Consider the following 19,981-nt stretch of genomic DNA (forward strand, 5'->3'; position numbering starts at 1 on the left):
GACCGCATGTTTACTTCACAGCAAAACCTTCCAAATGCAAGCACCACACCTCAAATCAACTCCAGGCCTTTTATCTGCTTAATTGAGAATGACATAACAAAGGGATTACCCACACCTGTCCATGAAATAGCCTTGGAGTCAATTGTCCAATTACTTTTGGTCCCTTTAAAAACAGGGTGGCACATGTTAAGGAGCTGAAACTTCTAAACCCTTCATCCAATTTTAATGTGGATACTCTCAAATGAAAGCTGAAAGTCTGAACTTCAACTGCATCTGAATTGTTTTGTTTAAAATTCATTGTGGTAATGTCTATAACCAAAATAAGAAAAATGTTGTCTCTGTCCAAATATATATGGACCTAACTGTATATATATATATATATATATATATATATATATATATATACATACAGTATATATATATATATATATATATATATATATAATATATATATAACAGTAGGTGCGTTCGCAACCCGGGTCCATCGTGTAGGAGAGAACGCCGTGCCCTGTTAACCTCATAGGAGATCACAGCTACCTAATAGAGCCAACAGTGGTCATGCAGTCAGAATAGCACACAAGCAACTCCTCTCCGGTGGAGCTGGAATTCTAATGGCTATACACCAGCCCTGAATCCACATACACAAAAACTTCTCACCGGAGGTGCCGGTATTCTAGGGGCTTATTTCAGCCAAACCCTGACCACATACAACCATGACCACACTGGCGCTGAGCTCATAGCATAGGTTTGATACTAGCACATGGCCGTGCGGCCATGCGAACCTTTTATAGTTTTAGCACTCAAGGACCTTCCTAGTGGTCAGACAGGAGCCGCTTCAGGACCTGCGCATGTGACCCCCGACCTCCAATGGGAGGTCGTCCCATGGGCATGCCCAGCATGGGAAAAGCAGGACTTAGTCCCAGAAAGATCTGCTCGCTGCTGATCAGCGCTGGCTACAAAGGCAGAGCCTGGAAGAACAGTAGTAACCAGTTGCACAGTATCAGCCTGAGTCAGATGCTGGGACCGACGTCTCCGCTGAGCAGGCTCCACTGCGGCTGGAGAGGAATGGGAGACCGCAGCAGAGATGGTTCGAGATTCCCCCTGTGCAGAGGCGGGAACGCGACACCCAACATCTGTCACCCCCAAAATCAAAGGTGAACTAAGCCCTCCGGCATCAGGGGCTTATCTACAGTATTCTGTAATGCTGTAGATAAGCCCCCGATGTATCCTGAAAGATGAGAAAAAGAGGTTAGATTATACTCACCTGGACGGGCGGTCCGATCCGATGGGTGTTGCCCATTCTACAGAATGCTGTAGATAAGCCCCTGATGCCGGTGAGCTTAGCTCACCTTCGATTTTGGGGGTGACAGGTTCCCTTTAATGGGTGCAGTATTCAATCAATTTAAAATAATTAATTTCTGACCGTTAGGCCGGTCTCACGTGTCAGTTTTTTTTTTCTGATACATGAAAAACGGTCTGGTTTTCTTTTCAGCATGCGGGATCCATTTTTGATCCATGTGTTAGATTTTGCAATCCTCTTTGCATCCCTTTTCTCATTTTAAGAATAATATTGCTTAGCTTCTCTTACCCATTAAAGAGAAAAATACGGGCAGCAAATGGATTACATCCGTGTACTATCCTCTTTTGTTTTATTTTTACATGATCAAAGTAGAACGTGTCTCCTTTTTTTGGTTTTGTGGACAATCTGTCTGCAAAAAAGGACATATGTAAAGGCACATTGATTGTAATGAGTCTGTGACTAATAATGGATCGCACACGTCCCAAGAAATTGGATGTGTGAAAAAGCCCTTATGTGAAAGCCGCTGCGACCTTGATGACAGAGCGGCGTGCGGCCGTGACTTTGTAGTGTGGATATCACTAGCGGAGGCCCCCAGTGCATTTTTCTTTCACGTGTTGTTGCACCCTTCATTACTATTATTTCTTTTCTTTTGTATCACTTTAAACCATTAGTAAGAAGGAAACAGTGAAAAAAATAAGTTGTGATAAAAGAGTTAATTGATTATTTGGTAGCTAAGATGCTAAGACGTATATAGAAAATTCAAGCAGATACGATGATCCGTCCATCGTCTGTCGCTGCCGACCAGATATCTACTTTGATTTTCTAACCCGAAGAGGAAATGTAATATCTGGATTGTGATTTGTTGCCTTAGACAAGTCCATTACTTTCCATCTGCACTACTTTTTGTATGAGAATGTCATCCAGGACTTGGGTTCCCATTTTTTATTTATGTATAAGATTTCTATACTGTGCTTGGCCTTTATTTTCATTTTTGCCATATGGCGTAGTATACAGTTGGGTCGCGGTGGTAATCTAGCACAGCACATTGCTTGACAAGTTGACCTTGAATTTGAGGTTTTCTTGCCCTGAGTGTTCTGCCAGAGTCATTAGTGCACAAGAAGGGTTTGTGCCTGTTGGCAGAGTCTCTGAATGCTTTTCATTCATCCCTCTCTGGGTATTATTCCACCAGTCCCTGAGAAGTCGCAGCTCTTGTATCCTACCAAGCTGAGCCCAACTCTCGCTGCTGAGAAACTGCCTCCAAGAATAGAAGTGGTACAATTACATAATTCCCTTTTGTACTGTCCAACCTCGTACTGGCAGGGGAAACGCCACACTCACCCTTCCCCATATGTGCACAATTCCATTGATCCAAGTGTATGTTTTACATTTACAGTGCCAAATAGTGCATATACATAAAGCATTCAGGTTTTAGGGGCTTTCTAGGGAAAGAAGAACGTAGATAGCCCAGGAAAAGAAGAATGTAGATAGCCCAGGAAAAGAAGAATGTAGATAGCCCAGGAAAAGAAGAATGTAGATAGCCCAGGAAAAGAAGAATGTAGATAGCCCAGGAAAAGAAGAACATAGATAGCCCAGGAAAAGAAGAATGTAGAAAGCCCAGGAAAAGAAGAATGTAGAAAGCCTAGGGAAAGATTAATGCAGCTAAATCCGCTTTAAGTAGTTATTATATAATTACTAATATAGTCCTATTAGATCCTATTAGGCATGGATCCCCGATCCTCCTGCACCGCTCCATCTTGACTCATAGCTGATGCTGAACCCATACTGTGCACGAGGTATCAGAATAAAGATTCCAATAGCATAAGAAAATACCACCGGCTAGAAGCATTACCATACTTGCTTCTCCACCTTCCCGACCCATGACGCCTATGTGGCGTCATGGAATGATCGCGTCCCTGCAGATCGGGTGAAGGGGTTAACTCCTATTTTACCCGATCTGCAGGGAGAGGGGGAGTGGTACTTCAGCCCAGGGGGGGTGGCTTCACCCCCCCCGTGGCTGCGATCGCTCTGATTGGCTGTTGAAAGTGAAACTGCCAATCAGAGCGATTTGTAATATTTCACCTAAAAAACTGGTGAAATATTACAATCCAGCCATGGCCGATGCTGCAATACCATCGGCCATGGCTGGAAAACCTGAAGTGACCCCCCCCCCACCCCACCGATCGCCCCCCCAGTGCTCCGTTATGGGGTCCGGTCCCCTCCGTCCTGTGCTCCGCTCCCCCGTCCTCCTGCCCGCTCCCCCCCTGCTCCTATGTCACCCCCCGGTGCTCCGACGCCCCCCCCGTGCCCCGATCTCCCCCCCCTTATACTTACCGAGGCTCCCGGTGTCGGTCCGTCTCCTCGCTGGGCGCCGCCATCTTCCAAAATGGCGGGCGCATGCTCAGTGCGCCCGCCGAATCTGCCGGCCGGCAGATTCATTACAAGTACATTTTGATCGCTGTGGTAGGTTCTATCACAGCGATCAAAATAAAAAAATAATAAATAAACCCCCCCCTTTATCACCCCCATAGGTAGGGACAATAATAAAATAAAGAAAATATTTTTTTTTCTTTTTCCACTAGGGTTAGGGTTAGAACTAGGGTTAGAACTAGTGGTAGGGTTAGGGGTAGGGTTAGGGTTACGGGTAGGGTTAGGGGTAGGGTTATGGCATGTGCACACAGAGCGGATCGGCCGCGGATCGGCAGCGGATCGGCCGCGGATCCGCAGCGGATCCGCAGCGGATCGGCAGCGGATCGGCAGCGGATCGGCCGCGGATCGGCAGCGGATCGGCCGCGGATCGGCAGCGGATCCGCAGCGGATCCGCAGCGGATCCGCAGCGGATCGGCAGCGGATCCGCAGCGGATCCGCAGCGCATCGGCCGCGGATCGGCAGCGGATCGGCCGCGGATCCGCAGCGGATCCGCAGCGGATCGGCAGCGGATCGGCAGCGGATCGGCCGCGGATCGGCAGCGGATCGGCCGCGGATCCGCAGCGGATCCGCAGCGGATCCGCAGCGGATCCGCAGCGGATCCGCAGCGCATCGGCCGCGGATCGGCAGCGGATCGGCCGCGGATCCGCAGCGGATCGGCCGCGGATCGGCCGCGGATTGGCAGCGGATCCGCAGCGGATTGGCCGCGGATCCGCAGCGGATTGGCAGCGGATTGGCCGCGGATCCACAGCGGATTGGCAGCGGATTGGCCGCGGATCCGCAGCGGATTGGCCGCTGCGAATTCGAAGCAGTTTTCCATCATGTTTACAGTACCATGTACACCTAAGGAAAACCAAATCCGCTGTGCCCATGGTGCGGAAAATTCCGTGCAGAAACGCTGCATTGTTTTTTCCGCAGCATGTCAATTCTTTGTGCGGATTCCGCAGCGTTTTACACCTGTTCCTCAATAGGAATCCGCAGGTGAAATCCGCACAAAAAAACACTGGAAATCTGCTGTAAATCCGCAGGTAAAACGCAGTGCCTTTTACCTGCAGATTTTTCAAAAATCGTACGGAAAAATCTCACACGAATCCGCAACGTGGGCACATAGCCTTAGGGTTAGGGTTGGAATTAGAGTTAGGGTTGGAATTAGGGCTAGGGTTTGAAATAGGGTTAAGATTAGGCTTGTGGTTAGGGTTACGGATAGGGTTAGGGGTGTGTTGGGGTTACAGTTGTGGTTAGGGTTGGGATTAGGGTTACGGTTGGGATTAGGGTTAGGATTAGGGTTGGAATTAGGGTTACGGGTGTGTTGCGGTTAGGGTTGTGGTTAGGGGTGTGTTGGGGTTAGGGTTGTGATTAGGGTTATGGCTACAGTTGGGATTAGGATTAGGGGTGTGTTGGGGTTAGCGTTGAAGTTAGAATTGAGGGGTTTCCACTGTCTAGGCACATCAGGGGTCTCCAAACGCAACATGGCGCCACCATTGATTCCAGCCAATCTTGCGTTCAAAAAGTCAAATGGTGCTCCCGCCCTTCCAAGCCCCGACGTGCGCCCAAACAGTGGTTTACCCCCACATTTGGGGTACCAGCGTACTCAGGACAAATTGGGCAACAACTGTTGGGGTCCAATTTCTCCTGTTACCCTTGCAAAAATAAAAAATTACTTGCTAAAACATAATTTTTGAGGAAAGAACAATTATTTTTTATTTTCACGGCTCTGCATTATAAACTTCTGTGAAGCACTTGGGGGTTGAAAGTGCTCACCACACATCTAGATAAGTTCCTTCGGGGGTCTAGTTTCCAAAATGGGGTCACTTGTGGGGTGTTTCTACTGTTTAGGCACATCAGGGGCTCTGCAAATTCAATGTGACGCCCGCAGACCATTCCATCAAAGTCTGCATTTCAAATGTCACTACTTCCCTTCCGAGCCCTGACGTGTGCCCAAACAGTGGTTTACCCCCACATATGGGGTATCAGCGTACTCACAACAAACTGGGCAACAAATATTGGGGTCCAAATTCTCCTGTTACCCTTGTGAAAATAAAAAATTGCTTGCTAAAACATCTTTTTTGAGGAAAGAAAAATGATTTTTTATTTTCACGGCTCTGCGTTGTAAACTTCTGTGAAGCACTTGGGGGTTGAACGTGCTCACCACACATCTAGATAAGTTCCTTGGTGGGTCTAGTTTCCAAAATGGGGTCACTTGTGGGGGGTTTCTACTGTTTAGGCATATTAGGGGCTCTGCAAACGTAACATGATGCCCGCAGACCATTCCATCAAAGTCTGCATTCCAAAACGTCACTACTTCCCTTCCGAGCCCCGACATGTGCCCAAACAGTGGTTTACCCCCACATATGGGGTATCAGCGTACTCAGGAGAAACTGGACAACAACTTTTGGGGTCCAATTTCTCCTGTTACTCTTGCAAAAATAAAAAATTCTGGGCTAAAAAAATATTTTTGAGGAAAGGAAACACATTTATTATTTTCACGGCTCTGCGTTATAAACTTCTGTGAAGCACTTGGGGGTTCAAAGTGCTCACCACACATCTAGATAAGTTCCCTTGGGGGTCTAGTTTCCAAAATGGAGTCACTTGTGGGGAGTTCCTACTGTTTAGGCACATCAGGGACTCTGCAAACGCAACCTGATGCCCGCAGAGCATTCCATCAAAGTCTGCATTTCAAAACGTCACTACTTCCCTTCCGAACCCCGACGTGTGCCAAAACAGTGGTTTACCCCCACATATGGGGTATCAGCGTACTCAGGAGAAACTGGACAACAACTTTTGGGGTCCAATTTCTCCTGTTACTCTTGCAAAAATAAAAAATTCTGGGCTAAAAAAATATTTTTGAGGAAAGGAAACACATTTATTATTTTCACGGCTCTGCGTTATAAACTTCTGTGAAGCACTTGGGGGTTCAAAGTGCTCACCACACATCTAGATAAGTTCCCTTGGGGGTCTAGTTTCCAAAATGGAGTCACTTGTGGGGAGTTCCTACTGTTTAGGCACATCAGGGACTCTGCAAACGCAACCTGATGCCCGCAGAGCATTCCATCAAAGTCTGCATTTCAAAACGTCACTACTTCCCTTCCGAACCCCGACGTGTGCCAAAACAGTGGTTTACCCCCACATATGGGGTATCAGCGTACTCAGGAGAAACTGGACAACAACTTTTGGTGTCCAATTTCTCCTGTTACTCTTGCAAAAATAAAACAATTCTGGGCTAAAAAAAATATTTTTGAGGAAAGGAAACACATTTTTTATTTTCACGGCTCTGCGTTATAAACTTCTGTGAAGCACTTGGGGGTTCAAAGTGCTCACTACACATCTAGATAAGTTCCCTTGGGGGTCTAGTTTCCAAAATCGAGTCAATTGTGGGGAGTTCCTACTGTTTAGGCACATCAGGGGCTCCTCAAATGCAACCTGACGCCCGCAGAGCATTCCATCAAAGTCTGCATTTCAAAACGTCACTACTTCCCTTCCGAACCCCGACGTGTGCCAAAACAGTGGTTTACCCCCACATATGGGGTATCAGCGTACTCAGGAGAAACTGGACAACAACTTTTGGGGTCCAATTTCTCCTGTTACCCTTGGGAAAATAAAAAATTGTGGGCTAAAAAATCTTTTTTGAGAAAAGAAAAATTATTTTTTTATTTTCACGGCTCTGCGTTATAAACTTCTGTGAAGCACCTGGGGGTTATAAGTGCTCACTATGCATCTAGATAAGTTCCTTGGGGGGTCTAGTTTCCAAAATGGGGTCACTTGTAGGGGAGCTCCAATGTTTAGGCACACAGGGGCTCTCCAAACGCAACATGGTGTCCGCTAACGATTGGAGCTAATTTTCCATTCAAAAAGTCAAATGGCACGCCTCCCCTTTCCGAGCCTTGCCGTGCACCCAAACAGTGGTTTACCCCCACATATGAGCTATCGGCATACTCAGGAGAAATTGCCCAACAAATTTTAGGATCCATTTTATCCTGTTGCCCATGTGAAAATGAAAGAATTGAGGCTAAAAGAAATTTTGTGTGAAGAAAAAGTACTTTTTCATTTTTGCGGATCAATTTGTGAAGCACCTGGGGGTTTAAAGTGCTCACTATGCCTCTAGATGAGTTCCTTGGGGGGTCTAGTTTCCAAAATGTGGTCACTTGTGGAGGAGCTCCAATGTTTAGGCACACAGGGGCTTTCCAAACGCGACATGGTGTCCGCTAACGATGGAGATAATTTTTCATTCAAAAAGTCAAATGGCACTCCTTCCCTTCCGAGCCTTACCATGTGCCCAAACAGTGGTTTACCCCCACATGTGAGGTATTGGTGTACTCAGGAGAAATTGCCCAACAAAATTTAGGATCGATTTTATCCTGTTGCCCATGTGAAAATGAAAAAATTGAGGCTAAAATAATTTTTTTGTGAAAAAAAAGTACTTTTTCATTTTTACGGATCAATTTGTGAAGCACCTTGGGGTTTAAAGTGCTCACTATGCTTCTAGATAAGTTCCTTGGGGGGTCTAGTTTCCAAAATGTGGTCACTTGTCGGGGAGCTCCAATGTTTAGGCACACGGGGGCTCTCCAAACGCGACATGGTGTCCGCTAAAGATTGGAGCCAATTTTTCATTCAAAAAGTCAAATGGCGCTCCTTCCCTTCCGAGCCCTGCCGTGCGCCCAAACAGTGGTTTACCCCCACATATGAGGTATCAGCGTACTCAGGACAAATTGGACAACACCGTCCGTGGTCCAGTTTCTCCTTTTACCCTTGGCAAAATAACAAATTGTTGCTAAAAGATCATTTTTGTGACTAAAAAGTTAAATGTTCATTTTTTCCTTCCATGTTGCTTCTGCTGCTGTGAAACACCTGAAGGGTTAATAAACTTCTTGAATGTGGTTTTGAGCACCTTGAGGGGTGCAGTTTTTAGAATGGTGTCACTTTTGGGTATTTTCAGCCATATAGAACCCTCAAACTGACTTCAAATGTGAGGTGGTCCCTAAAAAAAATGGTTTTGTAAATTTTGTTGTAAAAATGAGAAATCACTGGTCAAATTTTAACCCTTATAACTTCCTAGCAAAAAAAAAATTTGTTTCCAAAATTGTGCTGATGTAAAGTAGACATGTGGGAAATGTTATTTATTAACTATTTTGTGTCACATAACTCTCTAGTTTAACAGAATAAAAATTCAAAATGTGAAAATTGCAAAATTTTCAAAATTTTTGCCAAATTTCCGTTTTTTTCACAAATAAACTCAGAAATTATCGACCTAAATTTACCACTAACATGAAGCCCAATATGTCACGAAAAAACAATCTCAGAATCGCTAGGATCCGTTGAAGCGTTCCTGAGTTATTACCTCATAAAGGGACACTGGTCAGAATTGCAAAAAACGGCAAGGTCATGAAGGGGTTAATTAATTTGACCAAATCAAAAAATAGTGGACAAATAAGTCTGACAACCAAAAGATGAGTACAAAATACTCAGAGACCACTACAATACTCCAAAATCTAAAATCAATAAAGTTTATTGAACATTAATTATTAAAAAATTACATCATATCATATGAGGATCTCAGATGATCAAGAAAAAAATTCATGTGCAGTGGTGGTAAGACATATAGCATTGTATCATATACGTATGTTACTCTACTCCCACATAAGCTTCACTATCCATCCTATAAGGTTATAGTCATATGTCAAATAAATACCCGGATAAAGGAAGTTTCACAGTAGGGATATGAATCAATGCTTACCCATAATGGATCACAGCCACCACGCACAGAAACGCCCCGACGCTCGTTTCACCCACGTGCTTTCTCAAGGGGAGTGTGCACGAGGTAGTACAGTGTTTCTTTTGTCAGGTAGGGCAGTATGATAAGGTTCAGTGGAATGTCTTTTTTTCCAGTAGCTAAGCCAGCCTCCTTCTATGTCTACACATTGCCTGTGACAAAGAAGAGGTCTGATGTAGTTACTGAAGTAAGCAGGGAGGCGACAACCTTCCCACGCAGAGCTGCTGTTACAGGGAATGCTGTCATATGTTGAGTCTAGGAGCGGAAGTGAGGCAGCTGGGGTAAGGGATGGAGCGGCTACGGGATGAACAAGGCACGTTGCCAGGCTGATAAGAAAAATATTTTTTTTTGCTTTAAACCCCCCTCAACTTTAGCACCTTCCGACAAGGATCCGGGAAGCTGTGTAGGTTCCGCAGAATAGAGAGAGGTTTTTATTTTAAGAGAAAACCAAATTTGCTTACTCTATAGAGCAACTGTTTTGTTAATATTTAGCTCATGGTCAATTTTTGTAATTAAAGGAACCTATCACCAGGTTACCCATATAACCTACGGCCACCACCATTCAGCCCCATGTGACCACATTCTAAAATGCTGTATATATGACTCCAATTTGCCCTTTAAGGCAAAAAACCCACCATTTTTATTACACTTACCTACGGGGCAGTCCGGTCCAATGGGAGTTGCTGGTCTTCATCCAGCGCCTCCTCAGTTCTTGCAATGCCATCCTCCTTCTCTGCTTCGTGTGATGACACGTTCTACATTATTCACACAGTGTTCCCCTTTGCGCTCCTGCACAGGCGCACTTCTCTGTGCCCTTCCGAGGGCAGAGTAAAGTACTGTTCTGTGCATGCATGGGGGAAGGCCATAGAGCGCCGGCCCATGTTCTTTACAGTACTTTGATCTGCCCTCGGCAGGGCAGAGAGAAGTGCGCCTGTGCAGGAGCGCAAAGGGGAACACTGTGTGAATGATGTAGGACGCGTCAGTCACACGAAGCAGAGAAGGAGGACAATGTCAGAAGAAGAGAGGAGGCACAGGATGAAGACCAGCGACACCCATCTGATCGGACCGCCTCATGGAGGAGTATAATTAAGGTATTATTTTTGCCTTTCCGAGACAAACTGGAGTCATATATACAGCATTTTAGAATGCGGTCACATGGGGCTGAAAGGTAGTGGCCGTAAGTAATGGGAAAAAACAGGTGGCAGGTTCCCTTTAATAAAATGCACTTTCTAGGGTTGTGTATTATACCAGGACAGTTATTTTCTCACTGTGGTCTCTCAAATGAGACATAACAAAATGGCTGAATTTTACTGTGTTGTACCTGTGCAGTTGCCTTATTCTCTGACATCACTTCCTGCTCTGCTGCTATTGGCTTAAGCAGCAGCTCACAGACTTCCTGCTCTTCTGCCATTGGCTGAAGTGGCACCACAGACTTCTTGCCTTGCAGCTATTGGCTGAAGTGGCACCTCACAGACATCCTGCTCTGCCTGCATGCTTTCTGCACATACCACTGGTAATAATAAGCTCTCTGCTCCATTTTAGCCGCTTCCTCAATTTGAACCAGAAAATAAATAGTAGTACCGGAAGGGGTGAAGAGAGCTTTCAGTATTAAAGGGGTTCCCAATGTTGCACTTTTTGGCTTTTACAGTTTTTTTTTTGCTCCTTTGCACATTTAACTTTGATGTGGTCCGTTGGGTTAAATCAGCTGAGAGGAGTTCAGAAAAAGAGATAAAAGAAAAGTGGAAAACTCCCCATCATTCAATCTGAATGAGCTCATTTACCGTTTCTCAGTGATAGTCAGTTCAACACAGAGGCTATAGAAAATAAATGGTGCAAAATGTTTAATGGAATCCATTTACAAAAAGGATTTAGCTAAAAGTTAATGTTTGTGCATATAAAAAATGTTCCCAAAGCTGGACAAACCTCTTTGACCGTACTGTGTGCAAAGCCAGAAGATGTAGGAAGTGTTTGAGATGCAGTTTCAGCCAATATTTGCAGAAATCTTACTAAATAATTGTGAAATCATGAACTCATTTTATATGGTAAATCACCTTGATATTTTATGAATCATGAAAATGTGCTTAGAGGTTCACTTTAAGAAAAAAGTAAAGTAGCCTACATGAGCGTAACTACTGTATCGTGGGTGCAGGGGTTGGTACCAAAAGCCTTTTGGGGTCCAAAAGGTACCATTTGAGAAGTCCAGTATTATTAAAGACATGTGATAGTTGCCACCCTTGACTTTCAAGTTATGCCACTGCCTGCAAACAATGCCAGCCTTTTGGACTCCTGTGAGTGTGACCTGGGAGGTGGATCTAGAATACAATAGAACAGTAGAATTCAGTTAAATTGAATGCAGGATTCACTTTTTTTTTTACTTTGGGTCTAAAAAATAACAGGCAGGTAGTTGCTACCCACCCGCCTGTTGTTCCCAGCGCCGACTTTTCCTGGCGTAGAACAGTTGTAGACCACCCCTGCCAGTGATTCTGCAGCTTCCGCTGACATTGCGTCCACAGAGCAGCGGTTTCTGCCCTCACTGTTCTGTTGACAGGGCATGACTGCTGCCTAATTTCAGGAGGCCGACAGTCTATTAGCATGCAGTCGTCAGCCATGCCCCGTCAACAGAGAAGCCCAGAAGAGGAAGAGCTGCGCTGTTGATATGGAGCAGCTGAATCGCCGGCGGGAGCGGTCGGTCACAACTTTATGCCGGCGCCAGGTAGAACAGGCAGATAGTTAGTACCTACCTGCCTGTTAGTTTTAGGTCCTTAGAAATTAAAAATAGTCTTGAAAAATTCCTTTTATAACAAAAATATATGTGCTGTTCTAATTGTGCATCTAACTCCTAGGGATGTCTCATCATGGAGGATATTCCCACAGTGCGCTGCTTTATGCTCTGAGATCTTGTGGTATTCGGCACATCGATACAGCTAAGCGATATGGCAATGAAGATTTGGTTGGGAAAGCTATATCTGAAAGTGGAGTGAAGCGAGAAGACCTGTGGATCACCACTAAGCTGTGGCCCGGGGACTACGGCTATAAAGAAGCCACACAGGCATGTCTAGATTCCTGCAGAAGACTTGAAGTAGAGTATCTGGGTATGAATGATGGATTGTATTCTTATAGATTCCATATAGTAAATCTGACATACAGCATATACAGTATAACATTAGCCTTTAAAGGATTTTACAATAATTTTAGCAAAAAATTTTAATAAAATAATGCAAGAACCTGCACTTGCCTTAAATATGTCCCCCACCGTCTATGTGATGCCGCTCTGGGGCTTCTTGCTGGTCTTTGTTTTCTTGGCAGTGATGATACCATTGACATATGTGACTACTGCTGACAATCACTTAGGCTACGTTCACATTTGCGTTGTGCGCCGCAGCGTCGGCGACGCAACGCATAACGCAAACAAAAACGCAGCAAAATGCATGCACAACGCTGCGTTTTGCGATGCATGCGTCCTTTTTTTGGTTGATTTTGGACGCAGCAAAAATGCAACTTGCTGCGTCCTCTGCGCCCGGACGCGTGCGCCGCAGTGACGCATGCGTCGCAAAACGCAAGTGCAACGCATGTCCATGCGCCCCCATGTTAAATATAGGGGCGCATGACGCATGCGGCGACGCTGCGGCGCCCGACGCTGCGGCGCAGACCGCAAATGTGAACGTAGACTTAGCTGTGTTGTTACTCCTGAAAATGCAAAAGTACGGTACTTTTATTATTTTATCAGCCAACCCCATTCATCTTTGCCAATCTTGGAAAATCCGTTTAGGGTCTGTAGCAATGGAGCATTATAGGGGTGTTCCACTACTATTTGATCACCTTTCATTTGGCCAGAGAGGCCATGGAGCTCTACCGCAGGGTCTAGCTATATTGGCATGTTCTGCCCCCAGTAGCTATGTTACGGTAAACCCCCACACTGACACTTTTTCACTGACAAAATGGCAAATAAAAATATTAAACATCACTCGGATTCTATAATGAGTAAGGTTCAGTAAAACTATGGTAAGTTTATGTATTGCTGCCATTTTATAACTGCCTGAAAATTAGCAAAGTTGCTAAAAATAATGCAATGTATGACTAAAGGCTCATTTACACGGAATGATAATCTGCTCACAAGAAGAACTTTATCCCATATATCCATTACAACCGTGTTACGAGCTTTGTAGGTGTTTACATCATATCCTATGCACCTGGGATCCTCAGCTGTTTTAGGATTATCTAGAGAAAAGGCCTATAAAACTCCACTTCCAAACAGGAATCGTACCAAAAAAGACCAAATAATTACAGAGTATGGCCTGTAAATCCTGAAATAGCCAGGACGTTATATAATTATGTGTGGACCTTTGATCTCACTCTCTGGGGAGGAAGTTAGTATATTCTTCCAGCTTATATTCATATGTCCAAAGGAGTTAAAACTGCTGCAAACTTCTTTTTAAATGAAAATAGATGTTCTTCAAGTCTGTTAACAATTTATTTTTCTGGAAAAGTCACAATCGACTGCATGCACTAAAGGAGTAGGTATTCTGTTTCCCCCCCCCCAAAAAAGAATGCTTTAAAGAAGGGATGTCAATCTGAAATACACAGAGGGCCAAAACAAGCCTTGGACAAAGTCGCAGGCCAACCTTAATATTTATTTAAAAAATGTCTACCATTGAGGATGTTTTTCCTTATCATCAAATATAACGATGAACTTTTTCATATGGAAACAAACTGAAAAGGGTTGTCCCAAGAACAAAATACATTTTAATTAATAGATCTTAGAATAAAATGTTGGAATAATATAACATGTTATGTAAGAACAGTAAAAAGCATATGTCCCAATGGCCTAATTGAAATATGTAATAACAAAGGATAAAAAAAAACTTTAAATGATATAGATAATAAAGTATAATGCTAACAAAAGTGCTCACAAACACAGTATGATACACCCACAGTCAGTTCCTCCACAGTAACATCCACACGCATAGTATGATGACCCTACTGTATCCCTCCGGACAAAGAATGGTGACCCCATCACAGTATGATTCCACAGCTGTAATCACCACACAGCCCTCCATACAGTATAAAGGCCATACATAGTGCTCCGTACTTTATAATGTCCTCACATAGTGCTACATACAGTATCATGGGCCCGATATAGTGCTCCATACAGTATAATGACCTCACATAGTGCTCCTTACAGTATAATGGCTCAATATGGTGCTCCATATAGTATATTGGGCTACACATAGTGCTCCATACAGTAAAACGTCCTCACATAGTGCTCCATATAGTATAATGGCCCCATATAGTTCTCCATACAATCTAATGGGCCCCATATAGTGCTCCCTACAGTATAATGGTCTCTTATAGTGCTCCATACAGTATAATAGTCCCACATGGTGCTCCATAAAGTATAATGCACCCTTCATATTTCTCCATACAGTATAATAGGCCCCACATGAAAAAAAACATAATTTAACTCTGCCCGTTTCCCTGCTGCTTCGGTCTCTTCATGGTGTCTTTAGATCCTCCGTACATCTCAGTGCAGCGGGCGCTTTGTAATTATGTCATCATGTCCTCTGTGCTGAGACACCAGACACAGACTGGGGAATGATGGGAGAGGCAGCGTCACTGTTTTCAACTGTATCGGCATCTAGGATGCTGATATAGTTGAAAATGCGATATTGGGTGAAAGTGCGATGTCGGGATGGGGACCCGTCCGGCATTGAGATCCATCAAGTGATCTCAAGAAATGTTTAAAGCTTCTGAATAGTAGACATTCATAATTACTGGTATTTAGTGATAATCCCCTGCTCCATCATTTACAGTGATACTGGTTAACATCACATAAAGTTAGCTGTTCTAGTACGATTTTTCTTACATTTTCTTAGTTGCATTTTCAACAAAAGTCATGGTTTGTAAACAGCTTACAAAACAGCAAATGAATCTCATTCTTTAAAGTTATTAGGAGAAGGGCACAAAATTTTTTCCAAAGCAATAGATATACCATGAAACACTGAAGATGTCAACGAGAAGTGGCTTCAATGTGGCACAACAGTGACATTACCTAGAACTGGATGTCCCTCAAAAAATGTGAAAAGACAAGAAGAAAGTTGATCCAGAATGCTGCCAAGAGGCCTAGTTGTGTGCTGCATGTCACAACTATCTCCCATATTCTTCATATGTCTTACCTGTGGGGTAGGTCAGCAACACAGAAGCCTTTAGTTACAAAGAAAAACTTCCAAGCCTTGCTATGTTTTGCCAAAACCACCATAAATTCTTTCAAAAGCATGTAGGAAAATGTATCATGGTCTGATGAGATCAAAGTTCAATTTTTGACTATAATTCCAAAAGGTATGTTTGGTGCAAAGCCAACACTGCACATCTCCAAAAGAACATCACACCCACAGTGGAGCATGGTGGAGGTAGCATTATGCATTGAAATTATTTGTTTACAGCTGGAATTTGGACTGTAGTAAAGGGAGGGGGAATTACTGCATGAACAGTTCCAAATATCAGTCAATTTTGCAACAAAACCTTCAGGCCTCTACTAAAAAGCTGAATATGAAAAGTTGATCAAAGTTTTGTAGTTGCACAGCCAGAGTCTATACCTGAATCCAATTCAAAATCTGTGGTTGACCAGAATAGGGCGCTGTACACAGGAGATCCCCTGCAATCTGACAGATTTGGAACACTACTGCAAGGAAGAGTGAGCAGAGCTTTCCAAATCTAGATGTTCCATACTGATACATTCCTACCCATAAAGACTGAATGTTGTCATACATTCAAAGAGTACTTCAACAGATTATTAGTTTAAAGGTGTGCATATTTATATAAACACCTTATTTTAATTCTTTATTAGTCTATTTCTACCCGAAAATATTTTAGTTTATTTTTCCACACAAACACTTTTCAAATCATGAAGGTCCCATGTGTTCCTTCTATGAACGAAGAGCTTTAGTTTCTGTCATAAATTTTCTATTGGATTCAGATCAAGTGATTGGCTGGACCATTCTAGCTTTATTTTGTTTCTCTGAAACAAACTGAGAGTTTCCTTGGCTGTGAGTTTGGGATCATTGTCTTGCTGAAACGTCCACCCTTGTTTTATCTTCATCATTCAGGTAGATGGCAGAAGATTTTTATCAAGAATGTATCAGTACATTTGTCTATTAATCCTTATGAAGTATGCCTATGTGGTATACTGAAAAACAGCCCCACACCATGATGTTCCCATCTCCAAACTCCACTGTTGGTACCGTGTTTTTGGGTTGATGTGATGTGTATTTTGGCCTCCAAGCATGGTGTATATTATGACATCCAAAGAGTTACATTTTTTGTTCTTATCTCACCAAACTATAGTATCCCAGTATTTCGCAGTCTTGTCTAAATGATGTTGAGCAATCTGTGTTTGAACATGCTTTTTGTACAGCAATTGAGTGTTGTGTGTTGAGTGTGCATTCTGGCCATGAAGGTTGAGTGCATTACTTATAGTTTTCTTTGAAACATTTGTACCTGCTGATTCCAGGTCTTTCTATACCTCTCTACAGGTGGTCCTTTCTGATAATTCTTTTCCTCTGTCTGAAATCTTGCGGGGAGCACTTGGTCATAATCGGTTTATGGTGAAATGATGTTCTTTCCACTTCCAGATTATGGCTCAACAGTGCTCACTGGTACCTTTAATAATTTAGAAATTCTTCTGTAACCAATGCCATCAGTATGTTTTGCAACAATAAGGTTGCGAAGGTCTTGAGACAGCTCACTGGTTTTACCCATAATGGGATGTTTCTTGTGTGGCACCTTGGTAATGAGACACCTTTTTATATGCCATCAGTTGAAACAGCTGATATTATTTTTCACTAAGTGACAGGATTGCTTTGTAATTACTGATAGATTTCAGCTGGTGTCATGACTTTCCTTGGCTTCTTGCATCAGTCCTTGTTCATCTGTTCAATACTTTTCCCTGTCTTATTTTTTATTATTACACATAACTTAATTTATGGATATCTGTGGTTTGATTTCTTTGCCTGTGTGGATTGAATGGGTTCTTACTGACATCTGGTGAGAATTGGTGACGCTTTCAATACTTATTTTGTGGAAAGTAAATGGTACAAAGTGAGGATGCTTTAAAAAATAGAAGTGTTGCTAGTTTACATTTAGCAATTAGTGAAATGCAAAGTGAATGACAAAAAGAGAAATCTAAATTTGAGCAATATGTGGAGTAACCACCCTTTGCCTTCAAAACAGCATCAATTCGTCTAGATAGACTTGCATACAGTTTTTGAAGAAACTCACGGAGGTTGTTTCAAACATCTTGGAGAACTAAACACAGACCTTCTGTGTATGCAGGCTTGCGTAAATCCTTCTGTTCCTTCGTGTGATCCCAGACAGACTCGATGATGTTGTGATCAGGGCTCTCTGGGGGCCATATCATCACATCCAGGGTTCATTGTCCTTCTTTACGAGAATATAGTTTTGTAATGACATTGGCTGTATGTTTGAGGACATTGTCCTGCTGCAGGACAGATTTGGAGTCTATTAGACATCTCTCTGATGGTATTGCATGATGGATAGCTATCTGCCTGTCATGGAGGAGACCATTAATCCTGCCGAAATCCACAACTCCGTTGGTTGAAATGCAGTCCCAAACTTGAAAACATGTTTCACTGATGCCTGTGGATACTCATTACTGTGCTGCTTTCCATCCCCTTGCTGAACAAACTTCCTTCTATTTAGTCAAATATTTCACATGTTGACTCATCAATCCTGAGCACCTTTTGCCATTTTTCTGCACTCTTTATTTTACTTCATAGTTGAATCACTTGGCTTTGTTTCTGTGATAAAGAAATTGTTTTTGTGCCCACAATTCTTCCCTAAAAATCACTTCTGTTCAGCCTTCCCTGAGATGTAGATTGGTGTAGTTGAGTCCCACTGGTTGCTGTCAGTTCTGTGCTGATGACACTGCTGAAGATCTTCTCATTTTAGAAGGGAAATAAGCATAATATGTCATTTATCTGCTGCACTGTTTCCTTGCCCAACCACTGCTTCTGCATACGTAGTGCTCATTTGATGCTTCTTCAAAAGAGCTTGAGCAGCACACCTTGAAATCCCAATCTGCTTTGAAATTTTTGCTTCAGAGAGGTCTCACTGATGCAGTATAACTTCCTTGTGTCTTTATACTGTGCTCACACGGTGTATGATCTGTGACATGAAGCTCTCTTCCACAACCTCATCTTTGTAGCAGAGTTTACTGTTCCTCGCATATAACATGCTTGTTTCTGTTTCAGTTAATGACTGTGTTTCAACCTAAATATGAAAATGATGATCATTGTCACCTGTTTAGTATAATTGGTTACTTTTACATTTGACCATAGTCCTACAAAATTCTTGACTTTGTGCAAGGGAACATAGGAGAATTGGTGATGTTTTGTCATAAAGATTGGTCAGAATATTGACCTGATTTAGATTTCTCTATCGTTCATTCTCTTTGCATTTTGCTAGTTGATAAAAATAAACTATTAACATTTCTATTTTTGAAGGCATTCTTACTTTTTACATTGTTGCAAACAATGGTTTTCCTGTGATTTTTTTTTTCAACTATATCACTGTGGCTGGTGCAACTTCTGGTTGCCCTAACAGGGCAGTAAGTACCTAAATTAAAATCCTCAGCATAGTCAGTGGCATGTTTACTTTTAGTATCATGCAATGCTGATATATTTACGTCAGATTTCAGCGTAACTGAATGCAAAGACAAAGAGCGGAAATTGTAATAGTTATAAATAGATCTTAGTGAACTCTCCATTGTTTGCTGGAGCTTGTCAGCTTCTCGAGTACTGGACGGGTTACAGTTGTGCTTTAGTTTCCTTTAACATGAGATTGTTTTCACTTGAACTCCATTAAACTAGCCACAAAATAGGAAAGCCTCTCTCCAGTGATTGCTAATACCGAGCTTTGTAGTAGGAGATGAAATTCCAGATGAATGAAGTTTTAGAGAGCATTACCCATGGAAGTGCGCAAGAGTAAGGATTCTAAGAAGAGTCATAGACCTATCATTAGGAGAAATTGAGCGCACCGTTTCATTGATTAAAGGAGATGTTAGGTGTGTGTGGTGGAGGATTCCCGCTAAATAGAGAATCGGGGGAGGCACAAACATTAGAGGCAGCCAAGAGATGCATCTAGGACCACTTATTCGGTGTCAGTTGATGCAGAAAATGCCTGTTTATTTGGTTGACATGTGAAAGAAATGGCTAACATAGGACAAAACATCACAGAAAAAGATATGCATTTAACAGATGAAAAATAATGTATAAAATCAAACATGACATGAGGTATTGGTTGATATTTTTGCCAAAATACGTAAGTCGCAACCCACGTCAAGGGTCCTCACACTTGTGAGTCCTAACATAAAATTTAAAAATGGCTAACAAAGGACAAAATAAAAAAAAAATTGCAAAAAAAGATACAGCCTTATCAACCCCAGGTCAGATTACCAATGCACCAACAGTGGTTGT

The 19,981-nt window shown here is 42.9% G+C and overlaps 1 protein-coding gene across 2 annotated transcripts in view; it reads left to right on the forward strand.

Moving 5' to 3' along the window:
• Nucleotides 1-19,981, forward strand: part of LOC143788476 (putative oxidoreductase ZK1290.5) — a 181,987-nt gene that overhangs the window by 45,119 nt on the left and 116,887 nt on the right. For both annotated transcript variants that reach the window (XM_077278171.1, XM_077278170.1), the window contains exon 3: nucleotides 12,335-12,583. In XM_077278171.1, coding sequence (XP_077134286.1) covers nucleotides 12,335-12,583 — 249 coding nt within the window. The remainder of the gene's footprint in view (nucleotides 1-12,334; nucleotides 12,584-19,981) is intronic.

The sequence above is a fragment of the Ranitomeya variabilis genome, chromosome 8, assembly GCF_051348905.1.
Source record: "Ranitomeya variabilis isolate aRanVar5 chromosome 8, aRanVar5.hap1, whole genome shotgun sequence".
Lineage (NCBI taxonomy): Eukaryota > Metazoa > Chordata > Amphibia > Anura > Dendrobatidae > Ranitomeya > Ranitomeya variabilis.